At 40.6% G+C, this 14,851-nt stretch overlaps 3 protein-coding genes across 6 annotated transcripts; 2 read left to right on the top strand and 1 right to left on the bottom strand.

The window, feature by feature from the left end:
- The first annotated feature begins 1,471 nt into the window (after nt 1-1,471).
- LOC140760040 (probable pectinesterase/pectinesterase inhibitor 12) lies at nt 1,472-4,587 on the top strand. Its single transcript, XM_073096825.1, has 2 exons — nt 1,472-2,664; nt 3,899-4,587. Exons 1-2 carry the CDS (start codon nt 1,737-1,739, stop codon nt 4,585-4,587), a joined length of 1,617 nt encoding a protein of 538 aa, XP_072952926.1. The 5' UTR covers nt 1,472-1,736.
- On the bottom strand, nt 4,532-8,856 carry LOC140760041 (transcription termination factor MTERF4, chloroplastic). Of its 4 annotated transcripts, XR_012104321.1 has the most exons (4): nt 7,269-8,850; nt 7,104-7,172; nt 5,337-5,559; nt 4,532-4,670 (listed from the first exon to the last, which is right to left on the bottom strand). XR_012104321.1 is itself a non-coding variant. In XM_073096826.1 (1 exon), exon 1 carries the CDS (start codon nt 8,783-8,785, stop codon nt 7,268-7,270), a length of 1,518 nt encoding a protein of 505 aa, XP_072952927.1. In that variant the 5' UTR covers nt 8,786-8,856. The 4 variants fall into 4 exon arrangements, 1 of the variants encoding a protein (XP_072952927.1); XR_012104322.1 differs by lacking the exon at nt 4,532-4,670 and having other exon boundaries at nt 5,125-5,546; nt 7,269-8,853; XR_012104320.1 differs by lacking the exon at nt 4,532-4,670 and having other exon boundaries at nt 5,125-5,559.
- Nucleotides 8,857-9,900: 1,044 nt separating this feature from the next.
- Nucleotides 9,901-13,561, top strand: LOC140760168 (pectinesterase 3-like). Its single transcript, XM_073097005.1, has 2 exons — nt 9,901-10,974; nt 12,713-13,561. The coding sequence occupies exons 1-2, from the start codon at nt 9,930-9,932 to the stop codon at nt 13,393-13,395; spliced, it is 1,728 nt and encodes a 575-aa protein (XP_072953106.1). The 5' UTR covers nt 9,901-9,929; the 3' UTR covers nt 13,396-13,561.
- The last annotated feature ends 1,290 nt before the right edge of the window (nt 13,562-14,851 follow it).

Consider the following 14,851-nt stretch of genomic DNA (forward strand, 5'->3'; position numbering starts at 1 on the left):
TTAGTATCACCCTTCCTCTTTCCTCCGCCCACTCCTACCTTCTCAATCCACCTCCCTTATCATCGTCGCTACCTCCCTCCTCCTCTACCTAGTTGATGTAGTTGTTGCTATCGCCATCCTCACCCTTCGGTCGGGACCTCAACTGCACCAATCATAATGGTAGCCTATGTTTTTTTTTTAATATTTTTCTTGCTTCATCTTTTCTATGTAAGATATTGTTATGTTTGTTTCAATGTTGATCCAGATTTTCTAGGGTCGCGATGAAGCCGTTGGAAGCCTCTTTTGTTCGTGGCTTGTTTGTAATTGCTAAATTTTCTCTGCTCATATAGTTTGATACAATATAGCAATTGTTGTATTGTTGATGTATCACTAAGTTGTGGGGCTCATCCAAATATTTTCTCATTTTTTTGTGTACCAAGCTTATAACCTGCTCGTAGTAACCTATTGATTGTAATCTTATGTTTTGAAATAAATGATATCTCACCTATAGGTTTTCTCGAAAAAAGAAAATTGACACTCTTTTGCTATATATATGGAAACTTTCGAGTTAGACGAGTAATACACTTAAATGCTAATTAGACTGTAATTTACTATTTATTTTTGCTAACAACTAATGGTCAATGGAATAGTGCTCAAATAGTTAAATAGCTCATGGTGTTTAACAAATCCAAGTTCAAATCTTAGCAGTACTGATTTAATTAAAATATCATTAAATTTTCTCTTTCATAAAATAAACTAAAAAGAAAAAAAAAAACTTAAGATCAGTTCTACTTAAAAGAATAAAAAGAGTCTTAATTTGCAAACCGTTTACTTCCTGCAAGATGAGGGCAGAGTTACCCTTTACTTTTATTAAACTCACGAAAAGGCCGAAGCTTGTGAGTTACCTCCCAGAAGTCACGGCAATGGACTGAAGAGAAAGAGTCCACTCACGAGTCAAGCAAGCCAAACATTCCCTTGTCTTCACTCTTGACTTTGTGCAGGATGGAGTCAAATTAATCCACCTGCTGCTTTTGAATCCCAAATGGAGATTTTGTGGGAAAATGGCATTAAAAAGAAGGAGATTATGTATTAATTAGAAATACATTGCTAATTAGTGAAAAATACAAGGAGACTGGGAGGGTTGTGTGGCTGAAAGAGCTCATATTTTATGAGTACTTTGGAGTAAATTCTGCCGGCATTTATTAGCTTCATCAAAATACTATTAAATTTTCACTTCATTCTTCAAGAATAAAAAAAAAGGAGAGAGAAAAGAAATAAATAATATTCAACACTTTACAAACATTCCAATGCAATGCAAATACGGCGTCCTTATCTATTGACAAAGGGATATAGTCAATGTATTAACCAAAAATGACTGTCTCTTTCCCACCTTTCATTAATGCAGAGAGTCTTTTAGTCAATATATTTGCAAATATACCCAAAAAAAAAGAGGTAGTAATTTGCATACATGAGAAAATAAGAACTTTTTCACAATTGACACGAACCCCTAAAACTTAAAGGATAATTAGCTAACTCATCATAATCAAGCAAGAGATGATGAGATATCTAATCATCATCTCCCAAAGATCCCTCCTCCCTTCACCACACTCCAAAACTTCACAACTTCACATCCTCTCTCTCTCTCTCGATCTGTTTGTCTAGTAGCAAGCTGCTGGCATGCAGCCACTCATACCCATTATTATAAAACCTTACAGAAGTACTACATTATCCCCTACCCTTCTCAGTTCTCACACACCATGGCTTCTCTCTCTCCTCTCCTCATCTCACTGTTCCCCCACCTCCTCCTCCTCGTCCTCTTCTCCACCCCCTCCTCTTCCTCACCCAATACCACCACCATCCACTCCATATGCCAATCCACCCCCTACCCCTCCTCCTGCCTCTCCTCCATGCATCCTGACGTCTCCCTCTCCCGCTCACTCCACCTCCCCTCCTCCTTCTCTCTCCTCTCCTTCGCCCTCCGCTCCCTCCACTCGGCCATCACCGCCGCCACCTCCCTCTCCTCCCTCCTCTCCTCCGCCGCCCACCACCAACCCGCCGCAGCCGCCATCCAGGACTGCCGCGACCTCCACGCCATCACCCTCTCCTCCCTCTCCCTCTCCTCCTCCCTCCTCCAATCCAACTCCTCCTCCACCCTCCCCTCCGTCCGGGCCCACCTCGCGGCCGCCTTAACCAACAAAGCCACGTGCCTCGACGGCCTCGCCTCCTCCTCCCGCCGCCCCTTGCCCACCTCCCCCCTCCTCTCCTCCCTCTCCTCCGCCTACGAGCTCGTCAGCAACTCCCTCTCCCTCCTCCCCCGGACAAGCCACCCCCACCGTCACGGCCGCCGGCTCTCCGCCCAAGGCGGTTTTCCGGTTTGGCTATCGAAAAGGGACCGGAGGATCCTCCAATACGACGGCGTGGGAGGGTACGACGGGATGGCGGTGACGGTGGCGAAGGACGGGACCGGGAACTTCACGACGATAACGGAGGCGATAGGGTTCGCACCGAACAACAGCGAGGCGCGCATAGTGATAATGGTGCGGGCTGGGGTGTACGAGGAGAACGTGGAGGTAGCGAGCTACAAGACGAACATCGTGATGCTCGGGGAGGGGAGTGATGTTACCGTCATCACAGGGAATAGGAGCGTTGGGAACGGATGGACCACTTTCAGATCGGCCACTGTCGGTGAGTCACTTTCTCCTTTTCTTTTCTTTTTCTAAAAAGAAATTCTATCCTTTTATTTTGAATGCTAAAAATGATATGAAATCATAGCTGTGGCTTTTAGCCCGTGAGTGTGGGATCTGAATCTGATACACCTAAGTACACCTAAACACTTCCATATCCATATAGACCCTTTCATTTAGTTTTCGTGACAATTAATTGATAATATATCGCACTGCTACTTTCATTAGTTATCTTTAATATTTTAATTTAAAAATAATAATATACAAGTGTCAAGTGATTAACTTCAGATCTCACATGAAATAATTTCTAGAGGGTCTAAATTGATCACATGATTCTCACATCTTATTTGGTAATTTGTGTTAATACCGTGGAGAGGGTTTGTAGATTTCTTATAGTTTAGGAAGTTAATATGTCTCTAATAAAAATTTATGGGATTTTGTATAGTTTAAAAAGTTAATATGTCTCTAATAAAAGTTTAAGAGATGAATATGAAAATAAGTAATAGTTCAACAAACAACATAGTGTAATTATCTAATTTACATAATTGCTACTAATTTTTTTTAAAAAATATTATAATTATCATTGCATTTTTTAAAAGTTTAGTTTATATATAAGCCTTAGAGAAATGGAGTGATAATTAAGTTAGCAAAATATGCATAGCTTAGACAAGGCACTTTTAACAAATCATTTCTATAGAGAGAGAGAGAGAGTAGTGTTTGGATGCTAGTTATCCAGGTACAGCCTATAGATCTCTATGATAATATTTTGGCACTATATACAGAGTTTTTGACCAAACTAGTTGTGTTTTAAATTTTTTTATCAAAATAAATAACTCTTAAATTTATTATCAAATTAAGTTTAATTTATCATAGTTATAATAAAATTGCTGAACTAATCAACGTTATATATATAAATCTTTTAACTTAGTCCTTAAGCAACTAAGGCACAAAATATACCTAACGATAAAATTAGACTCCATTTAGTGTGACACCTAATTATTTCGGTAAAAAGAATATATAAAATAGTTCCAGTTGGTCTAAAACTTCTGTATAAGTGTAGACAGCCTGCCTAGTGGCTTAGGGGGAACATTTGGAATAATGCCCGTGAAGAATGGCATGGTTGCATTTTTCATACATCAGTTGGATTTTCTTTTTTCGAGGGAAAATCCTCTGCAGAAGCAATCCTCTCTCTATGCTGTAATGATCAGCTGCTGCTTTTTTCTTTTCGCCCACAGCTGTATCAGGGCAAGGCTTCTTGGCACGCGACCTCACGTTCCGGAACACAGCTGGGCCGGCCAAGGGCCAGGCCGTGGCCCTTCGCATCAACGCCGACCTGGCCGCCGTCTACCGCTGCATCATCGACGGGTACCAAGACACCCTCTACGTCCACTCCTTCCGGCAATTCTACCGGGAATGTGACATCTACGGCACCGTCGACTTCATCTTCGGCAACGCTGCCGTGGTCTTCCAGGCCTGCAACCTCGTCGCCAAAAGGCCCATCTTGGGCCAGTCCAATGTGATCACGGCACAATCCCGGGACGATCCGAATGAAGACACTGGCATATCTATCCAGAATTGCACCATAGTAGCATCTGATGAGTTAGCTAATAGTAATGTGAGCGTTAAGACTTACCTTGGAAGGCCATGGAGGATTTATTCTAGGACTGTTTACATAGAGTCTTATATTGATGGGCTGGTGGACCGGGCCGGGTGGACGCCGTGGCCGGCGAATCAGAGCGTCGATTCCTTATACTACGGCGAGTATATGAATGTCGGACCGGGAGCCGCCACCGGTGGCCGGGTAACCTGGCCTGGATACCATGTGATGAACTATGATCAAGCATCAAATTTTTCGGTGTCTCAGTTCATCTATGGCGATCAGTGGTTGGATTCGACGATGTTTCCTTACGATGATGAGATCTGATTCTCTTTTTTTCCCTCTAACTGTTTGGTTCATGCGGATGTAGATAGTGGAATTTGTATTCAGGGTAGTTGAATTGGAGTGCACTGCACGAAAGAAATGAGAGGTGTATGGGAATGAGTTTCATTTTTCCATCTACCTTAAGAGTACCTGGTAAGCTTTTGAAGTGCCTTATCAGTATTGGTCTCATTCATGTGGAATAAGAGAAATCTTATTCTAGCATAAATCTCTTTACACTACTATAAAAAAGTAATCGTTACTTATCTAGTATATACTTATCTTCTCTTAAATGTATATCACATCAGGTGTACTTATTATACAATATACAAGTTTATAAAGAAACATTATAATAGCTAATACGAGTAACCTCAATTATTTAAGTATAATAAATAAACATAATTATACCTTATAGAACTTATTCCGTGAATGCCCTCCTAAAATTCACTGAGGAAGACTCATGTAAAGATAGTGGCATAATATGATAATAACCAAGGTACGAACTACAATTCAACCATGAGTCTTACTCTAAAATACAATGTATTGGGGTCAATGAATACTTACTAGATAAATAATGTTACACAAATAGCTCTAGTACTATATAGTCAATATAATAGCTAGTGCATCAATCTGTAGATATTAGATAAACCTCTTCCTCTTTCTTATGCTACAGTGACCTATGTTTAGAGTTTTGACGTGATTTTAAGAATTTCTCACTGCCAAACATCTTATTGCAAAGAAATTCAAAGTACTACCTATCCCTATATCATATCTCTCATCTTCTAAATTCCCCTCCCTTTTGTTCTCCTCTTTTGTGGATGTCAGAGAATAACTCCAACAATGCCTTGTTCAGACGGTCTATGCAGCTAAATCCGATCACTCATGCTGTCATGCACTTCAATGACCCAAATGCTGCCATTTATGACCCGCTTCCCCTTCCACCTTTAAGAATCCTCTCTATTAGCCTGTACAGTTTACCTGTTTAGCATTGAAGAACAAATTGTGATAAAAAGAAACAGTTTGTGAAACAAATTAATATCTATGAAAATTTATAGAGGACAAAAGTAAATCGAAATCCCCTAATTCACCTTTGTCAATTATATTTTCAGACCAATTGTTTGTTCGGAAATAAGTAAAAGCATCTACCCAGTAGAAGATTGCATAATTATATTTATAGCAGCATATATGGAGCTGAATGAAGAATTTTTCTGTATGAGAAACAAATAGAGAAAGCAATATTCTCTCTAATATTTTTCTCACAAGCCATTTTTTATGCTGCTCGCCGTTCTACATGCTTCATGTGTCCCAAAGGAATCTAGTTCAAGAAAGCTTCGTGTATGCATTCAAAAATCTTCACAACCGAGATTACTGTAAGATCAATCCAGTCATGAGCTTCCAACATCTGATGCTAGACTCAAGGTTACCACCTATGGACATCCTATTGAATGAATGCATCCGAATGTTACTTCAGTTACCAGATTATACAGATAGAAAAAACCTAAGGAAAAGCAAAACTAGAATGGGAAGAAGGGGGTTATTCATGATAATGTTGACTTGATATACTATCTAACAATTGACATCATGATGTTCCAGTGTTGCAGGAGATCCTAATGTTAGATTAATTGTGTAGAAAAATGGATGTCTTAAATTTCTTTCCCATCAAGGAAGATGAGAAATTAGGTGCAGTACATGAGTGTGTGCCACTAGAGGAGCCTCTATAGTTGATTATAAGTGACTCATGAATCTGTGCATAAGAAATTATGCAGCATATTCATGAGATGTTGGTCTGCCAAAAGTCAAACAAGAAGGCATGTTTAGCAGATCATGCAGCGAGTACCATGAGTCCTATCTGCCTATGTAAACAAACTAACTACCTTGTAAAGCTCACCTTTTGTCTTAAAGTAAAATTAAACTTTTTTAATGCGCCTAATTCTGATATCAGATGTAGTACATTTGATGGTTCACTACCAACTTCAACCTCAGGGCAAAACCAGCTCCCGGACTATCAAAGCAAAAGGCTGTCTTCTAGATGCATGTAGCTTCTTAAGGGGAGTCTTAAGATCTTCCAATGATCGAGAAAAGAGAAACCATTATCTAAGACAGTCAAAAAGTTTAACCTAAAGCTCAGAATCTTTGTCCTACATATTTTTAGCTTATTTCTTCACATTCAAGACTAAAATCATCCAGGTCTCTTATAATCATGTATAATATTTGTCCACTAAGTCAAAACTCAAAACCACTATGGATCTTGAGGATAGTAAGATAGTAGCTTGCCCCAACGATAAATGGCTTCAACTATAGGAATAGAAAGTCAAGATAGTTCCCTAGTATCTGGAATAAAAATGAAATAAAAAAAGATGCATGATATTACTTTCTTCTGCCAATTATTATCAAAAACTTAAACATACATGCATATATATATCGTTAAACAATATTGAAATGTATGGTAGCAACATCGACTATAAATGTATTCCGTCTGTTATGGTGGAAAAGAACTAAGACAAGAGAAGGAGTACGCTTACAAGGTTTGGCTATGCCAGTGCAAGCCCATTCGAGAAAGATTGCAGGATAATTTAGATTTGACGGCCAGCCTAAAAAAACAAGAGATCCCCCATTACAAATTCTCCTAAGCAAAATAATTTGCATACAAATATCTCAAAATCATATGGTCACAACCTATCACTTACTAGAGTGAGACGGTTCGCCTGTAGAGCACCTCATCATCGCTCTCATCCTTCTCATCATCAGACACCATCTCGCTCCCTGGCATCTCCAGCTTACCACCCATGATGAAACAAGGTCCTGGAGCATCTCCATCGATATAATCGCCCTGCAACCTCTCCTCAAACCGTTGATCGCTACAATTCAAGAACCATTCCAAACTACACCTAATCCCCTTGGCCGCCAATCTCTGGTACCTTGGCTTAATCCTAGACTCCAAGCTATATGTAAAATACTCTGGGAATTCATATAACTCATGCACAGGCCGCTTCATCTCACTCTTAAAGAAATAGTAGCTATTCTTCATAAACTCGATGCGCAATGCCAACAACTGTGGGCACTTCACCACCATCCTTGCCACATCCTCATTGGGTATGGCCCGGCCCCGAAGGAACTCGACTGGTTTCAAGATCAAATTTTGGTTAAGGCTAACAATCTGGGGCATCTTCTCCACAATCCGTGCGAACCCGTCGGGGTCTATCCTAAGCTTCAAGCTAAAGAAGTACTGCTGCGTTGATAGTTTCGCCTTCAGCGGCAACCCAAGAAGCGGCGGGTACTGTGCGATCACTGACGGCAGCGCCTCCTTCCGTATTCCAAAGCTGAGAAGTGCATCAACGTTCGGCTTCACGGTCTCCTCCAAATCGTACCCTAGAATGTAGGGCCTCTTCTCGAGCATCCGCGCAACGATCAACTTTGGGATTCCAAGAGAGATGAGATACTCGACGAGAGGCTTGATGGTGGTGCCGACGCGCATCCCGAGGAAGAACGGGTACTGCGTGACCATTGGGCCGATGTCCCGGGGCCAGACCCCGATGCTGACGAGGTAGGCGACGGAGGTGCTCATGGTTCCTTCGAGCTTGAAACCGAGCAATTCCGGGAAGCGCTGGAGGACGTAAGGTACGTCTACGCGCTCGACGTCGAGACCGCGGAGGAACCTGACGACGGGGACGAGCTCGACGACGACGCTGGCGTGGAGGACCTGGGGGTATGCGCGGATGAATTCGGCGAGCTTACCGCGCGGGACGCCGACTTTCTCGAGGTAGGCGAGGACGGGGATGATATTTTTGCGGAGGGAGCAGGCGAGGGCGAGAGGGTAGGCGTTGAGGTCGTCGATGGAGAGTCCGAGGCGGAGGAGGAAGTCGACGCGCTCACGCATGACGTCGACAGTGGAGGGGAGCTCCACGACCTCGAGCTCGTCGGGGACGACGCCAATGGACTTAAGGTAATCGGAGATGATGACGCGGGAGACCAGGCGCTCCTTGCGGCCCTGGATCGCGCCCCATGTCACGGAGGGCATCTCGTACTCCGGGAACTTGGGGGTTTGGGTGGAATAGGAGCGGGATAAGGAGGGATAAGGGGGCGGATAAGGATGAATTGGGGCATCGACAGGAATCGTCGGGCTGCATAATGGGAAGAGGAGAGGTCTAGGGTTCAGTATTGGGATGGGAAAACGTGGAGGTTTTCTTCGGAGGAGGAGGGCCATGGCGGAAACCCTAGAAAAGGTGGGATTTTTCCGGTAGGGGTTTTTGGGGAAGAAAGAGGTGTATCAGAGTTATCGGCCTGGGCCGGGCCGGGCCGGGCTGGCCCAGTAGAAGAAGCAACTCAGCCTGGAATCGTCTGTTCGCTTGACATACTATCATTTTTAAGGTGTATTTATAAAAAGAACCTCTAACTTTATATTTATTATTATTTACAACAAGTTTTTTGTGTCTTAGTACTCCCATTCTTTTATATAACCTTTATAACATCTTAGCATGCGGCAAGGTATAAAGCATTAAAGCATATGAAAGTAAAATGCAAGACATTGAATAAAAAGATAATTTACAAATTTAGCATCTTACCAGGGACTAAATTGAAGGGATCATAAATAAGTTCTTGAGGCGTAGTAGTTAGGAAAATAATAATCATGACCAACCACAGACCGGGTCTAACACAACTGACATATATATATATATATATATTTGCATTAATATCATACTACTGGTAAGGAGAGACGCGGTTGGGAAGATCTCAAACAATGTGATCATACTCGTCTAAGGGAAAAAACTTGAGCCTGAATGTGAACAGATGCAGTGGAATAGGACTTTTGCATTAGGACATTGTTTTATAAGATAGCAAACCATGTCTGATCGATCATAGTGAGATGCAGTTGTTTAGTCCCTGGATTTGGAGCTCCCAATGTTTTAATGTAGGGTGCTATGTGCAGTTTGCCTTCTTTATAAAAAAATAATACTTTTAAAAAAATTAATTAAAGTATAATTATCATTTTTTTGTCATATTTAATGTAAATTCTCATCAATAGATTCATATTATTTTAAATATGTTAAAAATATATCTAAGTTTTTATAACTTTTTTTCAAGTAAAAAATTTTAAATACAGTAGATTTGGTAAATTTGAGCTAAACCGAGCTAAAGTGCAATTAACTGAAAAAGGAAAAAAGAATTGAGACTATATCGTGATTTCTGTCCGAGTTTACTTAATTTTTCAACGGTGTAGTGTGAATAAGTTATAGGTCAGGGTTGAAAATGTAATTTAACCTAAAATCAAATCTATATAGAACTCCCCAAATTCCACTCCCACTCCACAGGCCAGCAGGCAGCAGCAGTACCACTGAAAGAGCTAAAGAATGGATACCATCAAATCCTTCAAAGGATACGGCAAGGTGAACCCGGCGGAAGACCGCGAGTTCCGCCGGAAATCCAGAAACCGCCTCATCGTTATCGGCGTCGCCGCCATCGTCCTCGTCGCCATCGTTATCGGCATCGCCATCGCCGCCGTCAGAAGCAAAAGCACCGGCGATGGTGACTCCTCCCAAACCTCGTCCACATCGCTATCCGACTCCATCAAGGTGGTCTGTAGCGTTACGCGGTACCCCACCTCGTGCTTCTCCAGCATCTCCTCGGCGAACGGGATCTCCGCCGTACGCAACGATCCGAAGCAGCTCTTCGAGATCTCTCTTCGCGTCGCCATGGATGAGATCTCGAAGGTCTCCTCCTCGATCGCCAACTTCACCATCCCTTTGAACGACAAGAGGCTTGTGTTGGCGGTTAGGGATTGCAAGGAGCTATCCGCCGACGCGATCGATCGATTGAATGATTCGATTTCGTCGATTAGATCAGCGTCGGAGGGGAAATCGCTGACGGCTTCGTCGATCAACGATCTCAGAACTTGGATCAGCGCGGCCATCACCGATCAAGATACGTGCCTCGATGGATTCGAAGGGACCACGGAGAGCATTAAGGAGAAATTGGAGGCTGCCATGGCGAATTCGACCCAGTTCACTAGTAACAGTCTAGCTATTGCGACAAAAGTTTTGGGTGCTTTTGAAAAATTCACCTCGAGATTCCACCGGAAGCTACTGGCGACCACTGGAAATCACCGATTTCCAAGGGCTCTTTTGCAAGATTTGAGCCGGTTGAAGCCGAACGTGACGGTTGCCCAAGATGGAACAGGGCAAGTTAAGACGATCAACGAGGCTATCGCCATGATTCCCAAGAAGAGCAAGGACCCATTTGTTATTTATGTGAAAGAAGGGGTGTATCGAGAAAATGTGCTCATCGACAAGAACAGATGGAATGTGATCGTGGTGGGAGACGGCATGTACAAGACGATCGTCGACGGGAAGTTGAATTTTGTGGACGGGACGCCGACTTTTTCCACTGCAACCTTTGGTGAGTTCTTCTCGAACATACTTGGAGTATAAATTTTAGGACGTTTTCTTTCCTTTCTTATTTGCATTAGGGTGCTGTTTGCAAAATAGACGCTTACTAATTTGGCTGGTTCGGTACTTAGGTTGATGAGTGTTAGGTTCAAATGATGCATACTTTGAGTCAAAGTATTACTAAAGAAAGTTGTTTAAATTACGGAGAGAACTAGTTTATGAAATAATAATGATACTCTCTAATGGGATCATCTGCAGCCTGTCTGTAGGAAATTTCTGCATTCCATTATTACTTGTCAGCCTGTAATTGGCTGTGCATAGCCATCGTTATGGGAGGTTCACTAGATCGGATCACTGATTTTTTTCTAAAACAAATATTTAAAAATATTTAAGTATTATATAAATAATTCTAACAAATAGCTATGAATTAGGAGGAGTATAATTGTATGTCTTATCTAATCTTTATGGTTAACATCAAAATTTATAAACTTGTGGTATTGCATATCACAGCTAGTAGCATATGAATCAATTCCTGCATAGTAATCCAACAACGTGTTGTTAACTAAATATTTTTAACACAAATATAATTTACCAGCACAAAAGACATGAAATTTAAATAGAACTATAGGGATCAATACATTTGATAAATTAACGACTGAAAAATTTTAAGACAAAATTATGTTTTAGTGAAACATTTTTAAAATTTTAAGACTAAAATTCCTTTAGAGTAAAGAATAGAATAACTAAATATTAATGATAACTTTGTAAAATGAAGATATCTAATCGGTTTGCCAAAAAAATAGCCTGCTTGCATCGGTTAAAATCGAACTGGTTTGTTAGTTGATGCAGTCGGATTTTGATAACTATGTGCAATCAATTACTTTCAAGTTTGTGGGCCGGAAATTCCGGCAGTCAGTAATTTAGAGGATAAACTATTAACGATGAAATAGACTAGGGGTTTTCTTCTTTTTTTCATTTTGCAGTAATGTGGTTATTGCAGTTTAAACCTTTTGTTTCAATATTATTAATTTGATCTCTATATTGTCATTAATAAATCACCAAACACGCACTACTCAGAATGTTTTGAATGATTTATTGAAAATATCAAGCGTTGAATTGAAAAACATAGTGAAAAGAACAATAAAAATCTTAATAAAATACATTAAAGTTGGGAGAAAATCTAAATAGATTATAATCCCACTGGCGCCTTGTGATGGGAGATAGTCAGATAGACCAAGACCACTTGTCTGACGGCTCATGGCACTTGTCTCAGGACGGCCAGTTGCATCATGTGATGCTTTTTTAAAGTCTGTTTGTGTTGGTGAGTTTTTGACGAATCTATTATTCTTTCTCAAAACTTATTAGCAGTTCTATTATAATTTTTAAATTATTCGCTAAACTACTATAGTTCTTATCAAGTATATAGCTCTCACAATCAGCAACTTTGATTAACTTAGAATAATTATTTCTTCAGGATAATAAAATACTTCCATAAAAAATGACTCTATTTTGTAATATAGTATTTATAAATTTATCAAATCAGACCATTTACGTTTCACTGATATGGTGCTTCGTAACGTATGCTGACCAAGAATAAAGTAGAAAAATATAACATAATCTTTTTGTTTCCCTTTTCAGAACAATAAGATTAGATAGAGTTTATTTCAATGCCATTATTACCAAAAAGTCCAGCTAAAATTGCTTATGATCATAGTGTTTAATAATGTGTACAACATTTCATACCTCAGCTGTTGCTGGAAAGAGGTTCATGGCAAGGGACATGGGCTTTAAGAACTCTGCCGGCCCAGAGAAGCATCAAGCTGTTGCCCTCCGGTCGAGCTCCGACTGCTCAGTCTTCTACCGCTGCTCGTTCGACGCATTCCAAGACACTCTCTATGCTCACTCCTACCGGCAATTCTACCGTGAATGCGACATAACCGGCACCGTCGATTTCATCTTCGGCGATTCCTCGGTCGTCTTCCAAAACTGCAAAATTCGGCCCAGGCAGGCCCTGCCCAACCAACAAAACATCATCACGGCCCAAGGAAAAAAGGACCCAAATGAGAACACTGGCATATCAATCCAAGGCTGTAGCATAACACCTTATGACAATGTAACAGCGCCCACATACCTAGGTAGACCGTGGAAGGACTACTCGACGACGATCATCATGCAATCGGAGATCGGTTCGGTTATCCACCCAGCCGGTTGGCTGTCGTGGGTAGCAGGTACGTTGCCCCCTGATACAATATGCTACTCCGAGTACCAGAATACCGGGCCGGGGTCTAGTGTTGCTGAGAGAGTGAAGTGGCCTGGGTATATGCCAGCAATCACTGCTGAAGAGGCTAAGAAGTATACAGTTGAGTTGTTCCTGAAAGGTAGTGATTGGATTGCAGAGACTGGTGTGGTGTTCCAATCAACATTGGGGTAGTGGAAGGAATTAAGTTGTTTTGAAATGCTTTTGATGTGCAGATTGTAAGTTGATTCAAACAAGTGTAACCTCGGTTTGTAATTTCATATTCTAATTAATTCCTAGGTTTAAAAATTCTTAAACATTCAAACTATTCATATACAGAATGGCATTATCTTATATCTTCACCTCACATCTAGGTATTGACTAATCTTGTGAGCCACTACAGATGTTAGTTCTATGCCACTGGAGAAGATTTGTCATCTTGCAAAGTTATGCTGCAGTAAATTTAGAAGAATGTTTCTAATGTGTCTATACTATCCAACAAACCTAACACATCAATGTGGAAAGTTATAGATGGAATTACAAGAGCTATAAAAGAAAGATACAATTCCCCAATAGCTACAAAATTTCCTTGTATCTTTCCCAGTGGTACTAAGAATCTTTGCTGTGGGAGATACAGCCATTGATATCGTGGATAAAGCTGGGCCGGAGCTTTGCTTATCCTAACTTGTCTTTAAGTGAATCTAGGCTGTTATTACTTGTAATCTATATTGCTCTCACTAGTTTGATACATATGATTTCATTGTTGTGCTGATTTCGAAGCAGTTGTGCCAAATAGGGCAGCAAAAGCGAATCCCCAATCCCACAAACAAATCCAATAAAATAACAAAAGATAAGGATAAATTAAATATTAGCAAGCTAGTATTAATACTAAATGGGAAGTCCACAATCAAAACATTAAATATAGAGATCTTCTAATACCCAATCAAATCACAAATAAAGACTCCAAAATAAATGCATCTTGACACATGTAGGTTATTATTAATTGTAATCTATATAATCTTCATGAGTTTGATACCTATGAGTTCATTGTTGTGCGGAATAGGGCAACGGAAGCGGTCTTAATCTCACAAACAAATCCAATAGGATAACAAAATATTAAGGTAAACTAAATATTAACAAAGCTAATATCAATACCAAATGGAAAATCCATAATTAAGATGTTAAATATAGAGATCTTCTAGTACCTTATTAAATCACAGATAAGGACTCTAAAATAAATGCAAACCACAAAGAAGAGAGAATGAGAGACAAAATTTTATATAGTTCAGCGACATGCCTACATCCATAAGTGATGCAAAACTTCAATCCACTAATTCAATACAAATAGATATGTAAATACAAAAGGTTTCCCCCTCCCTAATCTCTCTCAAATGCAATAGAGCAGTGCTCTCTTATAAAGCTCTCTCCTCATGCAAAAGTCTCACATTTTCTCTCTTGCAACTTGCTCCCACCACAACCCCTAAAACTCGACTTATTTATTTATAAAGCTAATTTGAGGCTGAAGAAAACATGTGAGCCATTTGAATGGATGGATGTTTGAACGTCCGTGCATTGCTGGTAACATGTTCCGTAGGCCGTTAGAATAGGTGAACGACGTTCAAACGCACATGCACCGTTGCAAACACACGCC

The sequence above is a fragment of the Typha angustifolia genome, chromosome 5 (assembly GCF_048772165.1).
Source record: "Typha angustifolia cultivar Huaian chromosome 5, ASM4877216v1, whole genome shotgun sequence".
Classification (NCBI taxonomy): domain Eukaryota; kingdom Viridiplantae; phylum Streptophyta; class Magnoliopsida; order Poales; family Typhaceae; genus Typha; species Typha angustifolia.